The sequence below is a fragment of the Oryza sativa genome, chromosome 6 (genome assembly GCF_034140825.1).
Source record: "Oryza sativa Japonica Group chromosome 6, ASM3414082v1".
In the NCBI taxonomy this organism is placed as follows: domain Eukaryota; kingdom Viridiplantae; phylum Streptophyta; class Magnoliopsida; order Poales; family Poaceae; genus Oryza; species Oryza sativa.
The window spans coordinates 24,939,499-24,963,556 of NC_089040.1; the positions used below are offsets into that span (position 1 = coordinate 24,939,499).

Here is a 24,058-nt window from a genome sequence, read left to right on the forward strand (position 1 = left end):
GAAGGTCCCGCCGCCGCCGTCCTTGCCGCCGCGCAGCTTTGCCGGCGGCTGCTCGGGCGGCGGCGAGGCGGAGGGGAGGAGGAGAAGTTTGTGGCGGCGCGCGCGGTGTCGCCGCCCGTGTCGCCCTGGGGCGAGCGACGCGGGCGTTGGGGAATAGCCAAACATCTAGTGAGCGGTTTTCTATATACATGAGATTAGGATGGGAGGGAAGATGATGATTGTGCTTTTAAGACAGTAGAGATATCTCCCTGCAATGTGCACAAACAAAGGACCTTGTAGAGTATGAAGTGAACATATCTTATCCATTAAATGTGCATGTGTGTAGCATGTGCTCTGAGAAATAGTTCGATATGTGATAGTGATATGATATGTATCTAAAGTTTTCTATAAATTCAAATTGACAAACGACTATTCATCTGAGTCACAAATATATGGATAAGATCGAATTGGATCTACGTATAGGAGTCTTGTAAACTGCATGAACGACCTTACCCGGCCGTCTATACGTTGATAGCTAGGGAAATAATGGATGAAATTAAAAGTTTTCCGTCTATCATTGGAATTTTCTGTACTACAGGGTGGCTATTTGAAAAGGTAATTAAGTTTCAGAAAAGAAAGTAGCTATCTGATAGATTCAAGATTGCATGCATTTTGGCTAACAGGGGTTCCAAAAGCATCATTCCAACCCGATTCATCAAGATCAATTGGGCTTTATCAAAGGAAGAAATATCTCTGAAAACTTCATCTATGCCACTGAGCTACTACAAACCTGCTAGGACAAAAGATGTTGGGACAGCTTCAATTGATCCTTAAAGCTCACGGCATCCCACAAATTTGGCAAACTTGGATTGCAAACATACTGCAGACATCAAAATCAGCAGTACCTCCTAAATGGAATACATGGAAAAATGGATTAACCGCAAGAAGGGCCTGCGCCAAGCCGGATTTTTCACAATTTGTTCCTTTTGAAAAACTTATTTCATAAATAAACTCCTGAAAAAACTTATTCTAGAAATGCCTTTTTGGAATGCCAAAGGCACTGGCGTCGTCGTCCAACGAGAAGCGCCGTCCTCCTGCCACCGTAGCAGGGCGGCGCTAAGGTGGCAGGGGGAGCACGCCAATGTGGCTGGAGCTGCCCCCCCCCCCCCTCCACGCCATTTTTAATTTTGGGATAATTTTTTTAGGGGTCTATCTGCGAAATAAGTTTTTTAAAAGGATCAAATTGTAAAAAATTCAGTTGCGCCAAAAGGACTCCATCTCTCCCTGCTTGTTCATTTTAGTTTCTAATGTGCTGCAACAACTCATGAGACAAAATGAAGAATTCAAGCAATCTACCACAGCAGTCCTGTGCCACCATACAGTATGCTGATGACACCCTTATCATTTATCATCTGCCGTGCAACGGAAAGAGATGCTAGCGTCCTAAAGAAAGGACTGGAGCTTTTCGCATATGCTACAGGACTACATTTAAACTTCTCCAAAAGCACCATGATAACTCTTCACACAAGCCTAGTGGAGAAACGATAAAATTGCAAGACAGCTACAGTGCAAAAAAGAAGAACTCCCAGTGTCTTACATGGTCTTGCCACTATCAATTCAAAAGCTGAACCTGAGAGACCTGAACCAACCATTGCAAAAGCTGACAGGTACCTTGCTGTCGGGCAAGCAGTGTGCCAAAAAAATTTTAAGTATACGGACACACATTTAAAATATTAAACTAGACTAATAACAAAATAAATTATAGATTTCGCCTGTAAACTGTGAGACGAATCTATTAAGCCTAATTAATTTGTCATTAGCAAATGTTTACTTTAGCACCACTTTATCAAATCATGGCGTAATTAGGCTCAAAAGATTCGTCTCACGATTTACATGCAAACTATGCAATTGTTTTTTTTCGTCCACATTTAATGCTCCATGCATGTGTCCAAACATTTAATGTGACAGAAAAGTTTAAAGTTTGAAGAAAAAAAGTTTGAATCTAAACACAGCCCTACTCAGAAAGGATCATCTTGAGTCAAAAATAATGCATTCCCTCGTCCTAAAATATATATACTACATACGTCTCAAAATAATTATATTTAAAAAAATTAGAGACAGATTAGCAACACACAAATGACTATAATAACCCTATTTAATATCCACACCGCATGCATACTTTTTATATGTAAAACTTGATTAAAATGAGGGCTAGGAGATTTGGATAGAGAGATGGGAGGCTAGGCGACAGCATATATATCTTCATAAAATTAATTTGTTAGGTCTTGTCTCATTAGAAATATTCTTTTTACAAAATTTAAATATTAGAAATACAATTATTCTAACGGAGGTAACAACTACTTCAAATTCAAAATTTATGACAAATATAACAATATAGTAATTATAAAAGGTGACTTCCCACTAAATTAACTATACATATACTACACTTACCATCTCTTGTCTTTATCATAATCCAAAAAGTTGACAAGTTTTTATATCCCATGATAACCGTGTTAACATGGTTATACTACTATAGAGAGAGGGAATACTACCGAACATCCGATGACATCATGGTCGGCTGTGATGACTTGTACAATCAATGCACGTGTGGCTGAGATGAATTAGCACAAATTACTCCCTTCGGTTTCATTTTAATTGACGTTTTAGACAATGATATGGTCTACAAGATATATCTTTGACATTATTTTTCTATTATAATATATATAATAAATAAATGCATGCTTTATAAGACATATATATATATATATATATATATATATATATATATATATATATATATATATATATATATGTTGTTCTAGTTCCTTTAAACTAAATATTTTTAAAGTTATTGATGGTTAAAGTTATAAAAGTTTGACCTTAATCTTGTTTAAAACATCAATTAATATGGAACAAGAGGTAGTAAACCAAAACAAAATTATTAATAGCTCTAGGAGTCTAGCTCATGCGTGCATGTCTTCCATGTCCCATCTCTCGATCAGCTTGATTAACAAAAGGATATGATTCATTAAGCGTTTTACAGGCAAGGGTGACGTGAAGGTTTTGGGGATTAAATGGAAGGCCAGGGACTAATCAAGCCTAACATCCGGTTTTATAGAGTACAGTATGTTTAATCAACGGAAAATTTCTTTGTTTGGGCCGGGGCTTTGAGCGTGATGTGACTAAAATGTAATCAATTAACGCCCCATTCTTTTATGTCCATATTTTCTTTTGGAAGTAGCTATCCAAAATCTAAGCGTAAAAATATACTAATTGCCCAATTGCGCTGGTTATAGGTTTTGCACCTATTCAACAGCTGTTGGGTTCGTTTCCATATGCTTCATTTTATTTTTTCTGATATTTTCAACAAATACATCATCCTTTTTATAAATGACACAAAATATATATTTTTAAGATAAAATCTATTTTAAGCCACTGAATTTATCCTACTTCAACGATTTATCATCGATTTTGTCTCCCTATGTAATATCCCATGAACTTTGTTGGTTTTTTTTACAACATGACATTTGGGTGGTAGATAATTTTAAGAAATGACTAAAATGTCCTTCAAGTCATACAAGAATTGACAATTGTTTGAACCACTAAAAAGTTTTCAAAAAAAGGTAGTTTTTGTGTGCTTAACCTTCTTACAAAATATAGAAGTTTGTGTGTAAAATTTTCTTTCATGTTTCGTTTAAAGAAACTATTTTTATGTAGCATATAAAAGAGGAATCAAATACACAACATATAGCTGCATCAGAAAAATAATGTATAGCATTTAATGATGATGTACATAAAAGAACATTAACATAAGAGTATTGTATTAGCATACAAAACATAAATTATATATTCTTTTTAAAAGTTAATACATGCAAAATGAAAATTTTCAAATATACACACATTTCTATATTATGTAAGGAGGTTACGTAAAAATTTTCATTTTCTTGAAACTTCTAGTAGGTCAATTAATTATAACCTCTTGTAACTTGAAGGACATTTTGAGATTTATTTTTTAAAGTATCCACCCCAGTGACATATTGTAAAAAAAAATTTGATAAACTCAATGACATATTATACAGGGAGATAAAACCGATGGCAAATTGTTGAACTAGAACAAAATCAGTGCAATAAAATAAATCCTTTATTTTTAAATGTTATAGTGTAAATCTTAAATACAACCCTCGAGATCTTCTGCCCACCCATATAAGCTCATACATGCTTATATGAAGAAATATCACAACTGGCTACATATTTTCAAGGAAAACAATAATTAAATTTTATAAAATCCTACCTACTCCATCTGCACCATATTATAAGGGATTCTAGGTGGATATGACTTATCCTAGTACTACGAATCTGAACACTACCAGAATGAGTCACATCCACTTAAAATCCCTTATAATATGGGACGGAGGGAGTATTATGGTCTGTTGTGGTTCAAGTTATACAAAACCATATGGATTTAGACACGTGGTTCATAACCCTGGGTATTATGATCCTAAAGTTTAACAAAAATCACACCACTAACCATTTTGGCTTACTCCTATATCAAAATTTAACACTCCTATATCAAAATTTAACAAAGTGGTTGTAATATAAGTTTAAAATGTGATTGTAAAACTTAAGAATGTGGTAGATCAAAGTCAAAATGATCATGATTATGATTTCATCAAACCATAATACCTAAGACTATGTGTCACATGTTAAAAGTTCTATTCTGTGTAACTTGAACCATATAATAATAGATTAATATATAGGGTTTTATGAAATTTACTTTAAAAAACCTACAGCAACAACGCTCAAAATGGATGCTGGGTCATTTAAGGATTCTAGTTGCATTCGAGTTTTCTTCAGCCGATTGAACTCATGGGCTTAACGGCAACGATCTGTAGGCCTTGCAATGCACAAGCATATTGTAGGCCCATATTTTCAAAGCACAAGCATATTCTAGGCCCATATAGGCCCAGGACATTTTTAACGAATAATTGTATTTGGAATAAGTTCGTCTGAGGTCTCTTAACTTGTCAACGAATCCGATTTTCGTCCCTCAACCGGAAAACCAGACACAACGGATCCCTCAACTATCAAAACCAGTGCAAATGAGGTCCCTCGGCGGTTTTGAGGGTGGTTTTGGCTGACATGATGCCTACGTGGCTAATTTGACTCGGTCTTCATCTGACGTGGTGCTTACGTGGCAATTCGACCCGAGAAAATAATAAACCCGTGGGATCCACATGTCAGTTTCACACATAAATTAATAAAAAAAATGGTGGGCCCCACATGTCATTGTCATTGTCACCCCCTCTTCTTCCTCCTCTCCCTCTATCTCCCTCTCTTCATCTCTCTCCCCTATCCCCTCTCCAGGCGCGACGGAGAGGCAGCGGCGCACGGCGGCCGACGGGAGAGGAGGGAGCGGCGCGGCGGCGGAGGCACGGCTCCGGCAGCTGTGGGCGGAAGAGGAAGGGACGGCCGGAGTTGGCCCTGGCTACGACAGACGGCAGGACAGGAGCTGCACAACCCAGGCCCCGTCGGTGCCGACTCCTTCTTGATGTCGCCGGCGCCGCCAAGGCTAACGAGGTGGACGCGGTGGTGGAGGAGGAGGACGACGACGTACGGCGGCGCGGCGTGGTTCCAGGAGCGGAGGCTGGTGGTGGTGCTGGTGCTGCCGTCCCAGCCGATGTGCGCCATGTGCTGGCAGTGGTGGAGAAGCCTCGCCACCAGCGACTCCCCCTTGGGTTTGTTCTCCGCCGCGCCGCCGCCCTCGCCACTGCCGCCGCCTAGACACGCACACAGCATCACTAACACCAAACTCCTAAATCACCCCGCAAAAACCAATCGACAAGATCGAGCAGAAGTGAAGAACAAGCATCCAAGACTCCAAACGACGAACCTTGGGGCTTCTTGCCGCTCTTGCCGCTGTCATCAACGACGTCCACGCTGGAGCATTTGGCAGGTGGAGGAGAAGGGGATCACGATGAACCGGTCCATCTGCTTCTTCTCCTTGCCACTACTACTCATGGCTAGCTAGCCACTGCTAGCTAAGCTGATACTATCTTCGAATCAAATCGCTTGCCGCTTTTGGCTGAACCTGTACTGGTATGATCATTTCTAGTAAAAGAAATGGGGGTCTTGACCCTTGCTCAAAAAAAAAAATCTTGGAATCAAATCAATGTCTGCGACAGCGGCCAGATGCTGAGCGACGGGAGCAGCGCCTCCGCGGCCTTGGTGGCTAGTGCCGCGGGAGCGGCGGCGGAGCCTCCCTCCGCGACAGCCGACGCGTGCTGGCTCCCCTCGGCGGCGGCGGCAGCGACGTTGCTGGGGCGTCCTCCGCCATGGCTGCGGTAAGTAGGAGAGGGAGAGATCAATGGCGTGGAGAGGGGAGAGACCGAGAGAGAGAAAAGAAGCTCCACATCCCCTTCCTCTTCCGCCCACAGCCGCCGGAGCCATGCCTCCGCCGCCGTGCCGCTCCCTCCTCTCCCGCCGGCCGCCGTGCGCCACTGCCTCTCCGTCGCGCCTAGAGAGAGGATAGGGGAGAGAGATGGAGAGGGAGAAGGGGAGAGAAGAGGAAGAAGAGGGGTGAGAATGATATGTGGGCCCTCTTTTTTTATTATTTTGTGTGTGGAACTGACATGTAGTTCCCACTGGTTTTATTATTTTTTCGGATCAAATTGCCACTTAAGCGTCATGTCAGTGCCATGTAAGATGAAGATCGAGTCAAATTAGCCACGTCAGCCAAAACCACCCTCAAAACCGCCAAGGGACCTCATCTGCACCGGTTTTGATAGTTGAGGGACCCGTTGTGTCTAGTTTTTCGATTGAGGGACGAAAATCGGATTTGTTGACAAGTTAAGGAACCCTAGATGAACTTATTCCATTCTATTTTTATCTCTCTGATCTCCTCCTCATTGAATTGCATCCATATAACACATCTCCCGTCTTTCAAATCCAATACAAATTGACTGATCCGATGATTTTAGAAAGTGGGTTTTGCAGACATGATAGGTTGATCACGATTGACTCGTTGAGTCAACAGGTGAGATCCACATATCAGCGACTTCCTCTTCATCTCACCTTCTTCCTCTTCTCTCCCCTCACTCTCCTCCCCTCTTCTATCCCTCCCTCCTCCCCTTCCGATGGCTCCATCGGCTCCTGCAAAGGAAAGGGAGAAGTCCCAGCCCCAGCAAGGAGAGCGGGGGGAACCATGTTGAGAAGGTAGTGGAGATAGGCGACAACAACAGGGAGAGGGAGCCACTGCACGGGGAGGCGCTGACTCTGACTCGCCTAGAGCTTGCCGCGCTGGCGATGATGGCAGATCAACGGTTGGTAGCCATAGAAAAAGGCGAGGGGACGACAGAGAGGAGCGGTCACCGCCATCACCACGGAGCTAGTCCTAGAACCTCGGCCAGTTGCGGTGCACCTCATTCCATCCATGGAGGGAGCCCTACCTAGCGGGGTAACAATTCGTGAAGACGAAATCGTTGTTGGCGCCGAGCAGCACGGCTCCGAAGAAGACGAAGGAGACATCGAAACGTGCAAAACAAGAGTTATTTGGCTCTGGCAGCTGGTGGCAACTAGGGCTGTCAACAAGCCGAGCTCGACACAAGCTTTAGCCAAGCCTATTACACCTTTGAGCTTTTAGGCAAGCTCGGTTCGAGCTCGACCTCAGCCATTAATAATATAATATATATATTAATGATAAATTTTTTATAAGTATAATTATTTCTATTTGATCGCACTAATAAAAGAGTAGAAAATGACTAAGATAAATATATTACGCTAACACATGCTAATTTGCTGTGTAAATAGATACTAATATATATGATATATTAGTTTATTAAATCAATAAAGCGAATAAACATTTTGAACTATACACATTTGCTTAGTAGAGGTTCGAGCTCGGTTCGGTAAAGCTCGCGAGTTTTTGCTTAGGCTCTGGTTCGGCTCATTTGTAGCTCGAGTCGAGCTCGAATCGAGCTGGGACAAGTCAAGCTTGAGCTGCTTGCGAGCCTCAAGCTTTTTTAACTCCTCAAACTCATCATCAGAATTGAATTTGTTTTTTCAAATAAAGTAGGTTGTTATACGTTAGAACGCGGTTCATGCCAGCCGTGATAGACATAAGCGGTCATTCTCTTCACGATTCCGTGGATCACGCGAATGTCCTCGTCGAGCAATCTGTTCAATTGTTTTGCTTGCTCAGCTTTACGCATACTTCATCCGTCCCACAAAAGCTTAATCTAAAATAGAATGTGATGTATTCTTTGGCAACGAATATCAACACGAGTCTTCAGATTTATTGTCCTAATATCCCAGGTTGAGTTTTTAAGGGAGTACGGAGTAAGATACTGGAAGGAAGAGCAGGTAGTACCACGTGAGACTGACGCGACACAACAACGGCTGCACACGTACGGCCGGTCGCCGGCGACGCTGCCGGCCAGCCGGCCGGCCGGTTCGACCGACCGGAGTTAGCGGGGATATTTTTGACGACTTTAATTGTGTGCCGGCCGGTGACGACGGCGCCCGTAGTTTCGGCCGATGCGTGCCGTAATTCTGGGCTTCTGGCTCGTCTCTTTCTCTCTCTCCCCTCGCGATATCTTTGCATTCTCGCGGGGACTTTCGTAGCGGCAACGCACGCTACGGCACGCAGGCGGTGGGGGAAACAGATCTTTACCGCGGCAGAATTACTTGTGAGGTGGGGAGGCGGCCAGGCCCAGCTGTACCACTCTTTTTTCCAGATGGTGAAAGCTTTGTATCACTATCTTTCTCTTCTTTCCTTTTTTTTTTCATCATGCACAAAGCACTACACATGCCCTACTGAAATCATATTCAAAACATGTATTCATGGACAGCAGAATTTAGGGCCCCTTTGATTTGAAGTAAAAACATAAGATTTTTAGAGGATTTGAAACATATAGGAAAATTTCCTATGAAGCCCTTTGAAATAAAGAATTGAATCCTATCATATCCTTTAAAATTCCTATGGAATGGGCAATCCTATAGAGATTTTGGAGGAAATTTAGCAAGAGCTCCAACCACTTGGAAACATTCCTTTGAGTCTATCTCTCTCATTCCATTCATGTGTTTTTCCTGCGGTTCAATCAAACGGTCATTCCTGTGTTTTTCCTGCGTTCTGCAATCCTCTGTTTTTCATTTACATTCCTGTTAGAATCCTACGTTACTTTTTCCTATTCCTCCATTTTTTCATTCCTACGATTCAAAGGGGCCCTTAATCTTTGGTGATGGGTAACACCCATAACTCTATCATCATTTTCATTGATTTCCTTTGCACCATTCTCTTTCGATTACACATGACATACACCTATCGTTTATCCTAAGACGGTTATGAACCGAATAAAAAATTAGTTTTAAATTTTGATTTTAGAGTTGATTTTAGGGCTTTTATCGTATTTTATTTCCAGCATTTGCTTTAAATTGCTATACATATGTATATAGAAGTTCTATTAACAAAGTATATGTTGGTTGCTGATAAGCCTTTATGTATATAATCAGTATAAGTGAAACGATGGCTGTCATGCGCGCACGCACCGTACTGTGTGCTCATACTACATGCACATTAGCACATACATGTAAAATATGCCACCAACACATACCCAAACAGGGAAAAACCAACACGGCAATACGTTCGAAGAGACGAACACCATCGGTAAACCTTTATCTCAACAAATTCGTATTAAAAGCTAGTCCTTAGTCTCGCTAAGTTTTATTGAAAGTGCAATCATATATGCATTATATTCTTCTAACTTGAATTAGTGTGTGTGGAGTCATGTACTTACAACTCCACTAGTTACGTCTATGGTTGCAAGTGGACCAACCCACGAATCCGCATGTAAAATTAGTGGGTAACCCGCGAATCCATTTGTGGGTAATTTGACCTATAAATAGATTTATGTATCTACCCACCTACATCTTTAGGTGCAATAAGCTAGGACCATGACGTAAAAACTTGAGTGTTACTTCTTATTTGACATATAAGTAGACTCACGGGTCGGCCCACTTATATATCTCTATAGTTACACCACATCATATAGATTGTTCCTTTAGTTATACCAATTTTCTTCACCCAATAGAAAGGAAATTGTGTGTAATGCCTTTTGTCGTATAGGTTTTGAGTGGTTTTCATTTTGTCTTTCAACCGTAAAAAAAAATCATTTTCTCTTTTGCAACTGGTCATGTCATGATACGGTGTTGACAAGCTTGTCATTCTCTGCAGGGTGCAGGGTGTGGTTCTTAATCATGTCCACGGTCATGCCGAACTCTCCTTTTTTACTCTTTAAATGTTTCAACGTGTAGACAACATACAATCATTTTCTTCATCAGTCCCTTCACAAAATAATGCACTGTAATTGGCAATAGCTTTGCACAAATTCCGTGATAAAATCGGACCATCCAATGTTCAGTTTGGCGAGAAGATCCTGCACCCCCATCTCTTAATTTGTCTGTTCCATTCAGTTCTCTCTCAACACAACTTGGACTTTGGTTCTACTCCACACAGCCCCCCTGATTGCACACCGTACACACATTACACCCAGCAAGCTGTGAATTGTTGCACTCACTCCGATTGCAATCAAACCAAACTACCCAACACGAAGTGAGTGTAAGGGCAAGTACAATAACTTGAAATTACCGGTTAATAGTAAGCTTACGTTGGATTTTATACCTACGTGGCGGAGAGAGAGTACCAAGAGAGAGAAACATCGTCGATTAATCTGTCGACGATCATGCACGGGCGCCAATGCACCTAGCGCTGGCTTGGAGCCTTCCTATCGACAGCACCATCGACGGAACAAGAAATTAGCATGAATAATCTTCCCTGATTGGCTTGGAGGAAAGAGAAAAGCTGGGAAGGAGTGAGAGAGAAGTAATTAAATAATTATTGATATGTGTGCTGCAGTAAATGTGAAGAGACAACTATTATATTTATTATCTATTAAGTTACCTCCAAATGACGTGTATAAATATTAGAGTAAGCAGTCGTCTTTTTTATTGCCCTTGCCCTAACTCAACTGGTTAGGTTTCTTGTGGTGAAACTAGTTCATCCACATTCATACGGGTGCTTGTATTTATGGCTAATTATTCTTTCAGTAATATGCGATAGATCCATCGAAAACAAGACGTTCGTGGTAACTTCGTCAATCTCAAGATATGTTAGTTCAGTCTTGCAGAAATACTCATATATAACAGTAGCGTGTGTGTGTATGTTCATGACTTCGTTAATCAAAATTTAAGTTTTTCAGAACCTATAAATATTATTCTTGACTTTTTTTTCAGGAATTTAACGAGGATATAGATTTGTCTCTGGCATCCATATGTCTCTTTTAGGGTATGTTTGTTTGAGCATTTTTGCCCGACAGCTTTCTCGTTTTTAACATGTTTTCCAGAGTACTAAACGGTGTATTATTTTTTAAAAAATATATATATTCAAGTTTTCTAAAGCATAAAATAAACTCATTTTCAAGAATTGTAATAATTAATACGTAATTAATCATATAGTAAAAACTTTTCTCGTTTCATGTGTACTTGTTAATCATATAGTAATAACCTATATGCTACGATTCTGGACGACTTTCCTAATACTAAAAATGTCCCAACCAATTCTACATTCGTCCTAGAAAAATTGTAGTTTGTATTATGTCCAACGTTTAACCGTCCATCTTATTTAAAAAAAATTATGATCAATATTTTTATTGTTATTAGATGACAAAACATAAATAATATTTTATGTGTGACTATTTTTTTAATTTTTTCATAAATTTTTAGGTCAAACGTTAGACACGGATACCCATAACTACATTTAAAATGAAACGAAGGTATGCGTACTAATAGTATATTTTAGGACGGATATACGTAGTACTCCCTCCGTGTAGCCATAAGTTTCCGTGTCCAACATTTGACCATCTGTTTTATTTAAAAAAAATTTAAAAATTAAGACACGTATAAAGTAATATTCATGTTTTATCATGTAATAACAATAAAATTATTATTTATAATTTTGTTTCAAAACCGACGGTCCAACGTTGATAACTGAAACCCACTGCTACGTTTAACACGGGACAGTGGAAATGGTACAAAAGAAGTGATGTCGGGCTCGGCCCGCGCGGCCCCACCGCGTCGGCCGTCGCGTAGCGGCCGGCCCATATGGTCCGTCCGTCGCTCCGCGACTCCTCTCCCCGTCCCCGTCCCCGTCCCCCTCCCCCTCCCGGGCCCACCCGACAACCACCCCGTGGGCCCCACCCCCATCACGCCCACTCCCCGCCCTCCACCGTGGCCGCCGTCACGTGCGCGCCCAAACGTCCAATCACCCACGGCCGCGCGGGCCCTATAAATATCCCCCGCCCCCCACCCTGTCAGTGGCTCACTCGCACTCGCTCGCGATATTTCTCTCGCGCGGCAAAGAAAGCCAAGAGGAGAGGAGACGAGAGATCGGGGCGAAGGCGATGCTGCTGCGGAGCGCGTCGTCGCCGCTGCTCGGCCACGCCGCCTGCGCGTCGGCGGCGGAGCATGTCGGGGCGGTGGTGGTGGTGGTGCCCGTGTCGCCGGCGGCGGCGAGGCAGCGGGGCCCGCCGCTGTGCCGCGCGACGTCCGAGGGGGACCTGATGGCGGCGGTGAGTGCGCGGCCGCGGGCGCTGTCCGTGGCCTCGTCGGCGTCCATCTCCGTCGAGGAGGAGGTTGAAGAAGAGGAGGAGGAGGAGGAGGATGTGCTCGGGGCGGCCGTGCCGCTGCGGCGGCTGCTGACGAGCACCGGGCTGGACGCGGACACGGGGAGGGGGAGGGAGGGCGACGCGGCGGTCGTCGAGGAGGGCGTCGGGGGAGGAGGCGGCGGGAGGAAGGTGTGCAACGGCGGCGGCGGCGGCAGCGGGGGGAAGGGCGACGGCGGCCGCCGCGACGCCGACGCGCACTACCGGCGTATGATCCAGGCCGACCCGGCGAACCCGCTGCTGCTCGGCAACTACGCGAGGTTCCTCAAGGAGGTGGAGGGCGACGCGGCGAGGGCGCAGGAGTACTGCGAGCGCGCCATCGTCGCCAACCCCGGCGACGGCGACGCCCTCGCGCTCTACGCGGGCCTCGTCTGGGAGACCACCCGCGACGCCGACCGCGCCGACGCCTACTTCACCCGCGCCGTCCACGCCGCCCCCGACGACTGGTGAGCCCACGCGCCGCCGCCACCTTCTCAGGCAATTCCTTCTTGATGATGTCTCGCTTCTCCTGCAGCTACGTCCTCGGCTCCTACGCCGGCTTCCTCTGGGACGCCGAGGAAGACGATGACGACCACGGCGGCGAGCAGCCGCCGCCGCCGTTCATGGGGGCAGCTCAGCCTCCTTCCATCACAGCGGCGTCTTGAGTGAACAGATGCTCTTGATCTCTCGCCGCCTGTAAAGAAGACGAAGCAACGAACACCCGAGGAGGAATCACGGCGGCCTCTCTCCGGCGAGGCACCGGCCGTCGTCGACGTCGCCGGCTCGCCGGCCCGGCGACCCTCGCCGTGGCTCGCAGCTGAATCCGGCCACCTGTAAAAATGAATCTGGAGAAGAGCACCACGCAGCTAAGGTGTAGTCGATCTTGTAAAATGAGCCTGCAAAGCCTACATGATGATCTTGTTTACTTCTTGTACATGTGTATCACTGTATCAGCAACGCTTGTGAAATAAATAAGCCACAGCCAAGTATGTTCTAGCTAGATCAGCAACTGCAAGGCTCTCATCTCCCTTCCAGAACAGAAATCATTTAAGCCAAAGTTCCACACCAACTTAACAAGATAGAATGCACAAAGTTTATTGCTTATTTGCTAAAGAGAAAAAGGCAGGGTAATTCATATGGAAATAATAAGTTCTTCTAGCCTAGGAAATAGGATATGGTCATATGCAATTGTTACCAACTACAAATAACAACAGTAGGTTCCTCCTCTCTTGTATCAAGAACAAAAATTGACAAGATAAACATTACAGGGGCTACTTGCGTTCTTCGAAACTCCTGGTGATGAGGACTAATTTTAGTACATAGTAGTGGCATATCCAGCAGTTTTACAGCAGAAATAGCAGAGAATGAAATATAGGAAGTTGAGGCATAACTTGCGCGTTTCTTTGGGCGGCTCAAATTGGTAGCTTTTCTATCCACCAAATTGATCATCCGGGGTAACTTGGGCACGGATCAGCTCCCGAACGGGATCTGTAGCCGACGTGTTGTTTTCTACCTGTTCAGTGACTGTTTGCTCTGATGGCAGTTTGGGGAGAGACTTCCGTTGGGGCTTCCTCACCGTGTTCGCAGCAGGCACCTTCTTCACACCATTCTGGGAGGCCCTTTCATCCAGGCTCAGACGAGCTGGGCGGCTTGAAGGAACGGTACTTTCTTCAGTGCTTACTGAGCTTGTGTTCTTTGAGCGGCCAAGCTTTGGTGATCTAGCTCTGGTGGTAGGGATCTGCAATGAATGACGGTAAATAAGTATCATTTATCAGAAGAACAGAAAATGCACATCTCTACTATTATAAAAATTGAAGATGTTTTTGTCAAGATTTTGGTACGTCATCCGAATCCATTTATGTTTTCTAGATGTATCTTATCCTAATCTTTACCTATATATTTTTACCTATTATAAAAATTAAATCATTCAAAATCTTCCGTCCGTCAGCTGTCTTCGAATTCTATTGGTCTTACATGTCCCTGCGAAGCATAGCCTGGAGCCCTGGACGTGTGAAGCTGCACGAGCAGTGCAGAGTCCGACTCATGTCGGTCCCAAAGCAGGGTCGCAGCAAAGATACCGGATGGGGTTCCGACTTTCAACCAGAAACCGAGCGTTGCAGTGGTCCCACATATTTGGATTTAAACGATTAAAATTGGACCTGCTTTTGCTAGCTGATATTTTTGCTCTTGCAAAAGCTACCCCACAAATCAATCATGCAGGAAACATGTGATCGCTAGCCAGTTAAATCACTTCTCCTCTATTGCATAATATACATATACATTACTCCATCTTGTCATAAATATTTTGAGGCAGATGACTTTAACCATTAAATTTGATTATTTGTCTTATTAAAAAAATTATGTAAATCTCTACTCTCTACTATTATAAAATTGAAGATGTTTTTACCGGTACTTTGGTACGTCATCCATATATGAGCCGGTTTTTAAGTTTGTTTGTTTTTGGAAATACATGTCCGTATTTAAGTCGGTTTTAAAGCTCGTTCGTTTTTGGAAACCCAAGAAGAGTTGTATAAGAAATCTCTTTAAGAAAACTCGCATGCTAATTTTAGACGATCAGACTCCTAACCGCAGCTCATGATTTTTTAAAAAAAAAATGCATCCAAGCGAATTGTCACAGTGAATTTCACCTTAACTAAACCATATAACAGTAATAAGATTAAAAGAGCTTTCACCCGTTGCAACGCACGGGCATTTTTTTCTAGTAAGTATAAATATTTGACATGTTGCTAAGCAAAAGTTCCAATGCTCAGCAAAGAACCAACCATCTGGTGGGAGCAAGCCAAGAATTAACTTAAGTTGGTATGGATGTCTTTTTCTCAGGAAAGGACTTATCTTTTTCAAAGATCAGCAAATTGCAGATGGTAAACTTGCAACAAACTCATCAAAGAAACCATCTAAAAATTAACTCATCAAAGAAACATGACTGAGTTCAAATTCGTAGCAATAGATGGGCCAACAGCTACATAATAATACAAGTAAATAAAATATCCTGAACAGCTGATCAACAGAACTGATCACCTCTATGAAAAGTTAACAGCTTGCTAGCTACTTATAGGAAACAGCCATGAAATTGGCTACCTAAAGTAATTAAGTTAGCCAAAATTTTGAACAATGTAGAGCCATTCATGACTATATGTGAATGTGTGAAAGTAGGGCCTGTTTGGCAGAGCTCCAGCTCTAGCTCCACCTCTACCTCTCTTGGAGCTGGAGCTGGTTTCAGCTGCACCCCAAAAGGAAGCGGAGTGGGCTGGAGTGCTATAAGAAAATGAACTAGGGAGGTGGAGCATGGTTCAGGCTGCTCCACAACTCCACTCCAGACCCAGCTGGAGTTAAATTTTGGAGTTGGAGGCCTGCCCCTGCTGTGTACTTGTACATATAACTACAGGCAGCACAGGAACTGGTTTTAGCAAGTATAGATTGTGTAACTAAAATAAAAGAAGACTGCCAAAGGTCCTACTGTGAATCAGTAGGTAAATGGTCTATAATCTTAAATTTTCCTTTCCTTACATGTATATCTCAAGCGAGAGAATTACCTTTTTCAACTCAACCTTGGGAGGAGGTGGTTCCTTATAAAAGCTGGGCATTGGATTTGCCCTAAAATTCAAACTCTTCCTTAGCTTTTTGAGTTCAGCTTCTTCTGTTTCCTGCATGGTATAAAGAAACAAACAATGCAAAGATTTTATGAAAATGTCTGGTTGACTTGAATATTACAACTGATTGATTGTTCATTTCCATGAAAAGAGACATAACGTATGAACCTTTGATTTCGCCTGCATGTTGCTTTTCTCCAATTCCTGTGCATGAATCTTCTCCTCAAGCTTTGAGTAGAACTATTTGATTGCAGAATGTGTAAGGAAAGGAATGATGTCCATATGTATGAGACTAAATTCGGTGCAAATGTTATCTAGTAACAAGTTTACCTCTCTTCTTTTTTCAGCTCTCTCATCACATTTGAATGCAAATCCGTACGCAGGAGTGCTGCCAACCCTTTGAGGCTTTACTTTTTCACAGTTTGGCTCTTCTTCATCATTTTTGACAGAACATTGGTTTGATGTTTTCTGAGTTTTCTTCTTTTCCCTGGGTTTGATGAGGAATGTGTCAATGCAAGAAACACTATCAATATGAGCTTCAATTGGTAGTTGGTAGAATGGTTCACAAAAAAAATAAGCCTATAAGCAAAGAGTATTCAAACAAGCTTAAACTGACTGAGGTCTCACAAGATGGAAAAGCTTATGGTTGCAAAAATAAGAGAATAGTAAGCAAGAAAATTCTTTTGGCATAATTTGAGGGGGCAGAACATCAGAAATGCAACAATCATAAGGCCCCCTTGCTTAGTCGCTTTCACTCAAAAAAAAAGCCCTGCTTTTTCTTAATCAATGGGTTAAAGCAGAATAGCTTAATTGGATATGTAGACCATCACCAAACAAGTTATTTTTTCTTGAGAAAACAGAAACAGCTAAGCCACAAAAATACTGTCAACAAACAAACAGCATACTTTGAGTCCTCCAGTGATTGACTCGCCCTGGCAACTGGACGGAAACTGCTCTTTTCAGCCTTCTGGATCAAAACATCAAAAAAGCAATTTCATGTTATATTAAATTATTGGGCATAAAGATGTCTCCTAACACTGCACATAGCAGGATCTAAGCATTTCAGCACTATATAATACAACATAATGGAAAAGACCTTTACTTTCTTAATATCAGCACCATCATTGCATGAAGAGCTATCAACCAAATCTGGGTCAGACACTCGTGCAATGGGTGCCTTGGGATAAGTAGAACCGGGACTGTTTTTCCTAGCTTGACTCTTATCTCCACTTCGTGGGCTCTGGCGCTGAGATTTGGTAGTAACCTTAGGGGAATGACTTTGGCTTCCCTACAAAACACAAAATTACCATAACTGTCACCAAAAACCTTCATAGAAGACCTCAGCAACTGCAAAATGTGTCAACTCTTTACCTTGGAAACACGCGGCTTTACGTCTTCTGGCTGTGAGGTGGCTTCTCCACCCACCTCCTCAGCGGGGTTGATCACCTCACTCTCACCCGAGTGCGCCCCATCAGCCTGCACATCATGCTCTTCTCCTCGCTCCTCTAAACTCTCGTTCGACAACAACTTCCGGCTTGCCCCATTATCAATGCCAACCGTACCCATAGCATCAGCAATCTCAGCAACTTCATCCATCTCGTCCTAGCACCTCTGAGACTCGCCTCTTGACTGGTTTTATCAGATCTCCTGCCGCAGTAGCTCGGACAAGCCCTTTAGTTCATCATCCTCAAACCTCACTTGCGGGATCGTGATCTGTACAGCCTCTTCACCACCTTTAGACCGTCCACGAGAAAAGAAACTGCAACACCTATCGTGAAAGTAAAGAAATTGCTTAGACATGTCCAAGATTCCGCATGCATAAACGCATCCTAATCTACATAAATAAAGTTGCAAAAAGGAAACAGCTCGCACTTGACATCCCGACAACAGTGAGTTCTAGCCGAATCGTTCATACTGGTTGGAAGGAAGGAAGACAATGAGTTCATGATGCAAAACAGTTCTTTTGTACTAAATGTATCAGGGGCGGATTCAACTGAACAAACACAAACTGTCACTTGTATTAAGGTTAAAGGCTCAGAACTTAACAGAAGAGCTTCTTCCAGATCTAGAAGAGAAGCTAGGATTAAAGAACGCGAGCAAACTCCAGACAGAAGTACTCCCGGTGGGAGGGAGAGAGATGAATCAGGAAGAGGATGTGGATGCTCACCTAGGATCCCCTCCGCTCCCCTGCCCTGGTCTGCTCTGCTCGGCTCGCCAGAAGGAGATCGGCGCCGCGAGATGGCGCAAGGAGCGGAGGCGACGACGAGACGGGAGATTTTTCTTTTACGCCAGGGGGAAGAGGGGAGATACTCGACTATACACCACCTTTTTATTTTTTTTACTATGACTGCCGACTGGTGGCCCACGTATCAGCATTACTTAGGTGGTGTTTGGACCCAGAGACTTAACTTTGGTCCCTTTATCTAGACACTAATTTAAAGTATTAAATATAGACTACTTACAAAACTAATTACATATAAATGAAAGCTAATTTGCAAGACAAATTTTTTAAGCCTAATTAATCCATAATTAGAAAATGTTTACTGTAGCATCATATAGGCTAATCATGGATTAATTAGGCTCAATAGGTTCGTTTCGTGAATTAGTCCATGATTATGCATGGGTTTTATTAATAGTCTATATTTAATATTTATAATTAGTGTCCAAACATTCGATGGGATAGAAACTTAAAATTTTAGTCTCATCTAAACAGAGTCTTAGAGCAAGTTTAAATGTTTAATAGTATAGCCAACTACTAGCTCCAATTCATCTATAGCCAATCTAATAGCTCATTCATACAATGGTTACATACTACACTATTAATACATGGTCCCACATGTCATACGCACACTGCGTCTTGGAGTCCGTGCTACAGCTGGCTACAAATATGTAGCCCGCTGCTCTTCTCTCTCCTCATTTATCTCCTTAAAATATATTTGCAGCTGGCTTATAGCCTGCTATTTTACCTGCTCTTAGAGATTAAAAATGCAATAAACTCTTGTTGATGTAAAACACGAGGCCTGGGAGATCTGCTTAACTCCAGTGCAGGTCCAAAACTCGCCTTCGGGTGTATGAGAGTGCCAGTTGATTTGATCCTGCAATCAACAAGAAACAAATACAAGAAACCGTGGTTAAATCCATAAACGATAGCCGATCGGCTAGGTGCCGATAACATATCATTTATCATTGAGCCGATGTCATATATGCATCGATCGGCAGTCATGAATAAGTAAGAAAGAACTAAATCTACTCAGTCGGCTGTAGATATTAACAATATGTAGTCCTTATATCGATATATACTTAAATCAAGTGATTGGGTTAGATCGGTCGCCATGCCGAAACAGTATAAATCACTTAGATCGAAATATATATTAATAATGAGACTATATACGTTCATAGCATAGCTGATCAGATAGATCTAGCATGTATCGGCTAATACTCCGATACCACTCTATATTAAGATATTAAAGCAAGTAGAATATACTAAACAAAAGCCTAATATACTTAAATACAGTAAGATCTTAACATAAATGGCAGATTTAACATGTCAATCAAGTATATAGGATAAAAAGTAGTTAAATCAGGTAAGATCGGCTGAAACCCCGATACTACCCTAATCGGCAACCAAGAAACATGCTAGAGATTGAGATTCTAATCACGACTCATAAGATCAAACTTAACTGATGCAGCTATAAGTATGAAAAGAAGGACAATATCTAGACAATCAAGCTGTTGGATGTGTCATAGAGTGGTGGATATCCTATATAATCTAAGTCAACATCGGTATTTAACCTAATCGGCTGCCTTCTATTGACAGATGTTAGCCGATTGTAGGTTAGATTTCGATGTTGTCAGAGATTATGTAGGATATATGATAACTCGACGAATTACATAAACAAGATTAGAGTGTCATAAAGATGGAAGCACTAATCCCGAGAACACAAGCCGCCATAACAAGTTTTACCTCTTGTTGAAGATCGAAACCGATGAAGCTCAACCCGAAAGCAAGAACTCGTCAAAACAAAACGAAAGTAAAAGGGTGGCGATGCGCCGAGATTGTTATTGAACGTGTGTTAGTTTACAATGACCCCGGGTGTACATATTTATACCCATGGGTAGATACTAGTCCTTGTAGGACAATAAAGAAACTTTCCTAAAGATAAAAGGAAAACATAAAGTCCTTATAGGACACTGAACACACTTTCCTAAAGATAAAAAGGAAACTAACAAACTATTCCTAATTAATAGATAACTTGCCATGCCGCATTCTCTTTGAACTCGGTCTTTTTTGGATAAGCTTCCTTTAGTAGATTAATTTCCTTAACCGAATATAGCAAGAATCCGACAACTGACGACTTGATAACTCTCATCGGCTAATCTCAGGACTTCGAAGCCGATGTTAACTCTAAGCCGATGATTACTCCGGGCTTACTAAATTTCACTATTAACAACTCTGTTGAGAATTATGTCGATGTTGAAATTTGATACGGTTCTCTAATTGATTCGGTTAGTAAAGGTGGCTGGTTTTACCTCGCCGCCAGGGGAGCGCGCGGCGGTGGAGGAGGTGGCCATTAAGGGAGTGGGGAGGAGGGGGGACAGGGAGCGTGTGTGTGTCTAAGTTTCCGGGGTGGTGGTGGTGGTTTGCTTTCGAATTCGTAAGCTTTTGTGGTTATTTCTTCTACGAAAACCATGGATCAAAACCACAGGGAAATAGCTATACATTTATCGATAATTTTCTTTATCAAATTAATGTGATAGATGTAAATATAGTACAAGCAGAGTGTAACTACGCTAGAATTTGCATATAACTAATTTGTATACAACTTAAAAAAAATCACAATAACACGCTATTTTCGTGAAATGGAGGTCGCGAGACCGAATCTCATCACTTGTGTGCGCGTTATGATTTTTTTCCAAACTTGCACAAATCTTGAAGTAAATCTAAAATTTTAAAATTATGTTAAAGTTACATACAAGTTGCATTGTAGTTGCAATAAAATTACATTATAATTCTATTGTATTTACATTTGATAATTTTTTTGGAGGAAATTTATCGACAACTATATATCAAAATCGAAACTAAGTATCTGCTTTTGGTTTATTTTCACTATTTTCATACCTGTTATATTTTTTTCTCTTGATTCAGCAATTAGCAATATGATTTGTCTGCTCGTCAGATTTGTCTTTTGTTAATACGGAGTGTTACTTATCTTACTAAATCACATTATTAGATAATCGTTTTTATTAATAGTAATGGGCAATACGGTACGACGTGATATACGGCCTACGGGTTACATCGGTTAGTAATGTTTTACAGACTTTTAGATTGAAAAATTAATGGAATTTTTGACTTTTTATTTGGCTAGAAAGAAACTGGCATTAATCAGCTAAAGTGATTTCAATTGTACATCTATAAGAGTTTTGATTTTATATTCACGTTTTTTCTTTAACTTCCTGGTACTAGTACTTCTTCATGTAGCATTCATGTAGTTTAATTTCCTGATCATGATTCTTAGTGATAGCAACATCTTATAAGGACCAAGAAAAGGATAGAAAGTTGATAGGCGCTCACCAAGTGCATAAATAGCATACGCAATGCACATGTCAGCAATCACTAAAGTTATATTTTTTTTGAATAATTTCGTGATGACTATTTAACGATACAAACGAATGAACTAAAATATTTTTTAAATAAAATCAAATATCAAAAGTTTTTTTTTCAAAAATCATACCGTCTAGGAGCTCAAGAAACATGTCACATTAATCCATCCTTCCATTGAGTAAAACATGTGTAATGAGTATGAGTTGTAGATAGGGTGTGTTTGGTTGCAAACCACACTTTGCCACAGCTTGTCACACCTAAGGTTAGGCAAATTTAATAGGTGTTTGTTTGTAGCCACAGTTGTGACAAAATTCCCTTCTAATAAATTGGGTCCCACATGTCAACGACTCAAAAAAGTGTGGCTTAGTAAGTTATGACTAAGAATTTGATCACCTCACCTTAGACAACGTGTGGCAATTTTTATTGGCAAGTAATGGCTGGGAACCAGACAGCCCCGCAATACTGTGCCTTTTGCTATGGAATACATGAATAAATATATGTTAAATTATATAGAAACAACGGATTGGGAAGTTTTGGTTAACCGAACCTCCGGTCACATAAATTCGGTTTGTAGATTTGAAAGACCGAACTTTTAAAATATTAAACAAATCGGACCGAACTTTCGGTCCTGACCGAACGTCCACTCCTATTTAATTAGATCTAGGAGGGGTCAATTTTCATAATTGAAAAAAAGAGGTGAATGATAGTAGGCATATATATAATTTTATAGACTTTTAGGGTAAAAATTTAATGAAAGTCTCGACTTTCTTGGCTAGAACGAAACTGGCAATAATCAACTAAAGTGATTTTAATTGTGCTTCTATCAACATTTGGACTTTATACTCATGTTTTTAATTTAATACTTCTTGGTGATAATACTTCATGTAGTACCTATCAAAATTAATTTCCTGAGCATAAGGGCAAGTTTTATAATGGAGGAAGTGGTCACATCTAATTTTGTCCAAATCATCCACACATTAATTTATAGGTAATACATACAATAGATTGCATCTACTTACACTACACCCAATACACTTGCTACCAATCCACTTCTCTCTTTCTTTCTCATTTCTTGAAATTTGTGCGGAGGTTGCCTCTTGCATGAGTGGCGGCTGCTCCTCTCTCTCTCTCTCTCTCTCTTCTCTTCTCCCCTCTATATCATCATATGAGTCTACATGGCATATTAGAATTAGTGATCAGAGGCTTATAGTACTTGCCCTAATTCTCCGTGATGGTGACATCTTGTTAAGATGAGATAGGCACAAACCAAGTGCATTAATAACGTGCGTAATGCACAAGTAAGAACACATTAACTAAAACAAATGTGATAGGAGCTAAATAAGGGAAGACTTCAACTATTTAGTCATGTGTGGGAATGAATGAGTATGATGATGAAGCAGCTTTATGCTAATGGGGATGATTTTAGAGTTTCGGTTTCAAGAAACATATCTTATCTTAAATATTATATCTATCCCAAAATATAAAAACCTAAGATCGGATGAGATGCATCCTATTACTACGGGTAGAATAGAGAGACTTTGCATCTTCGAATGTCAAAGGAGATAAGTGCAAACGAGCGCAACCACAGCTAACACACACAAAATTAGATGAACGGGTATCTACCACCATTTCTCTTCTTTAGACAAAACAAAAAACCAATGTCACCAAACAAGTTGACAACCCGGATCCTAAAGTTGGCACAATCGATTTGATCATCAACATGACAGACAATCCTTTCTAGGCTTTCCACCAATGACCTTAGGAAGGGTAGCTACTAGCAAAGAGAGAAAGAGAAAAAAAGCAAACAACTCTAAACAAGTCTACATGAATATCATGTAAGAAACCTAAAATAAATCGGATTCATCTAATCCTCTAAAGACAACATTAAGAAAACCCTAAAAATAGAGACTACTAAGAAACATGTCCCTCCTCTCTCACCTTTGGCAAAGCCATAGGAGGAGGAAAGGACTATACAATAGCGTGAGGGAGGCTGTGACAAAGAGTGGTAGTGCACATGGCTTCGATCTCTACTAGGCTACTTAGATTATTGTAGACATTAAGGAACTAGATTGTGGAAATCAATAATTTTGTATAGGGGAGTCAGGTATATCTAGCAGGAGTAAGTGCCGCTTAACCAAATTATCCCATTATCGCTGATGTAGAGCCACCACATG

General features: G+C 41.5%; 2 protein-coding genes and 1 non-coding gene across 7 annotated transcripts; 1 reads left to right on the forward strand and 2 right to left on the reverse strand.

Moving 5' to 3' along the window:
- Positions 1-5,166: 5,166 nt before the first annotated feature.
- LOC107278588 (uncharacterized) lies at positions 5,167-6,535 on the reverse strand. 2 transcript variants are annotated; one of them, XR_010742222.1, is made up of 2 exons: positions 5,870-6,535; positions 5,167-5,777 (listed from the first exon to the last, which is right to left on the reverse strand). It is a non-coding gene; the product is annotated as an uncharacterized protein (transcript). The 2 variants fall into 2 exon arrangements; XR_010742221.1 differs by having other exon boundaries at positions 5,167-5,756; positions 5,870-6,505.
- A 5,811-nt stretch (positions 6,536-12,346) lies between these two features.
- LOC4341478 (uncharacterized) lies at positions 12,347-13,671 on the forward strand. Its single transcript, XM_015788077.3, has 2 exons — positions 12,347-13,138; positions 13,207-13,671. The coding sequence occupies exons 1-2, from the start codon at positions 12,432-12,434 to the stop codon at positions 13,334-13,336; spliced, it is 837 nt and encodes a 278-aa protein (XP_015643563.1). The 5' UTR covers positions 12,347-12,431; the 3' UTR covers positions 13,337-13,671.
- A 70-nt stretch (positions 13,672-13,741) lies between these two features.
- LOC4341479 (protein WVD2-like 5) lies at positions 13,742-18,572 on the reverse strand. Of its 4 annotated transcripts, none has more exons than XM_015788076.3 (8): positions 18,450-18,572; positions 17,654-18,050; positions 17,385-17,570; positions 17,188-17,246; positions 16,613-16,769; positions 16,451-16,522; positions 16,226-16,336; positions 13,742-14,409 (listed from the first exon to the last, which is right to left on the reverse strand). In XM_015788076.3, the coding sequence occupies exons 2-8, from the start codon at positions 17,876-17,878 to the stop codon at positions 14,101-14,103; spliced, it is 1,119 nt and encodes a 372-aa protein (XP_015643562.1). In that variant the 5' UTR covers positions 17,879-18,050; positions 18,450-18,572; the 3' UTR covers positions 13,742-14,100. The 4 variants fall into 4 exon arrangements, with proteins under 4 accessions (XP_015643562.1, XP_015643561.1, XP_015643560.1 ...); XM_015788075.3 differs by having other exon boundaries at positions 17,188-17,249; XM_015788074.3 differs by having other exon boundaries at positions 17,379-17,570.
- Between the last annotated feature and the right edge of the window lie 5,486 nt (positions 18,573-24,058).

Coding starts and splice junctions, on each gene's coding strand:
- LOC4341478 (XM_015788077.3), top strand. CDS start 12,432: ATGCTGCTGCGGAGCGCGTCGTCGCCGCTGCTCGGCCACGCCGCCTGC. Junction 13,139..13,206: donor CACGCCGCCCCCGACGACTG/GTGAGCCCACGC, acceptor CTTCTCCTGCAG/CTACGTCCTCGGCTCCTACG.
- LOC4341479 (XM_015788072.3), bottom strand. CDS start 17,878: ATGGATGAAGTTGCTGAGATTGCTGATGCTATGGGTACGGTTGGCATT. Junction 16,523..16,612: donor GAGCTGAAAAAAGAAGAGAG/GTAAACTTGTTA, acceptor GCAATCAAATAG/TTCTACTCAAAGCTTGAGGA. Junction 16,337..16,450: donor ACATGCAGGCGAAATCAAAG/GTTCATACGTTA, acceptor TATACCATGCAG/GAAACAGAAGAAGCTGAACT.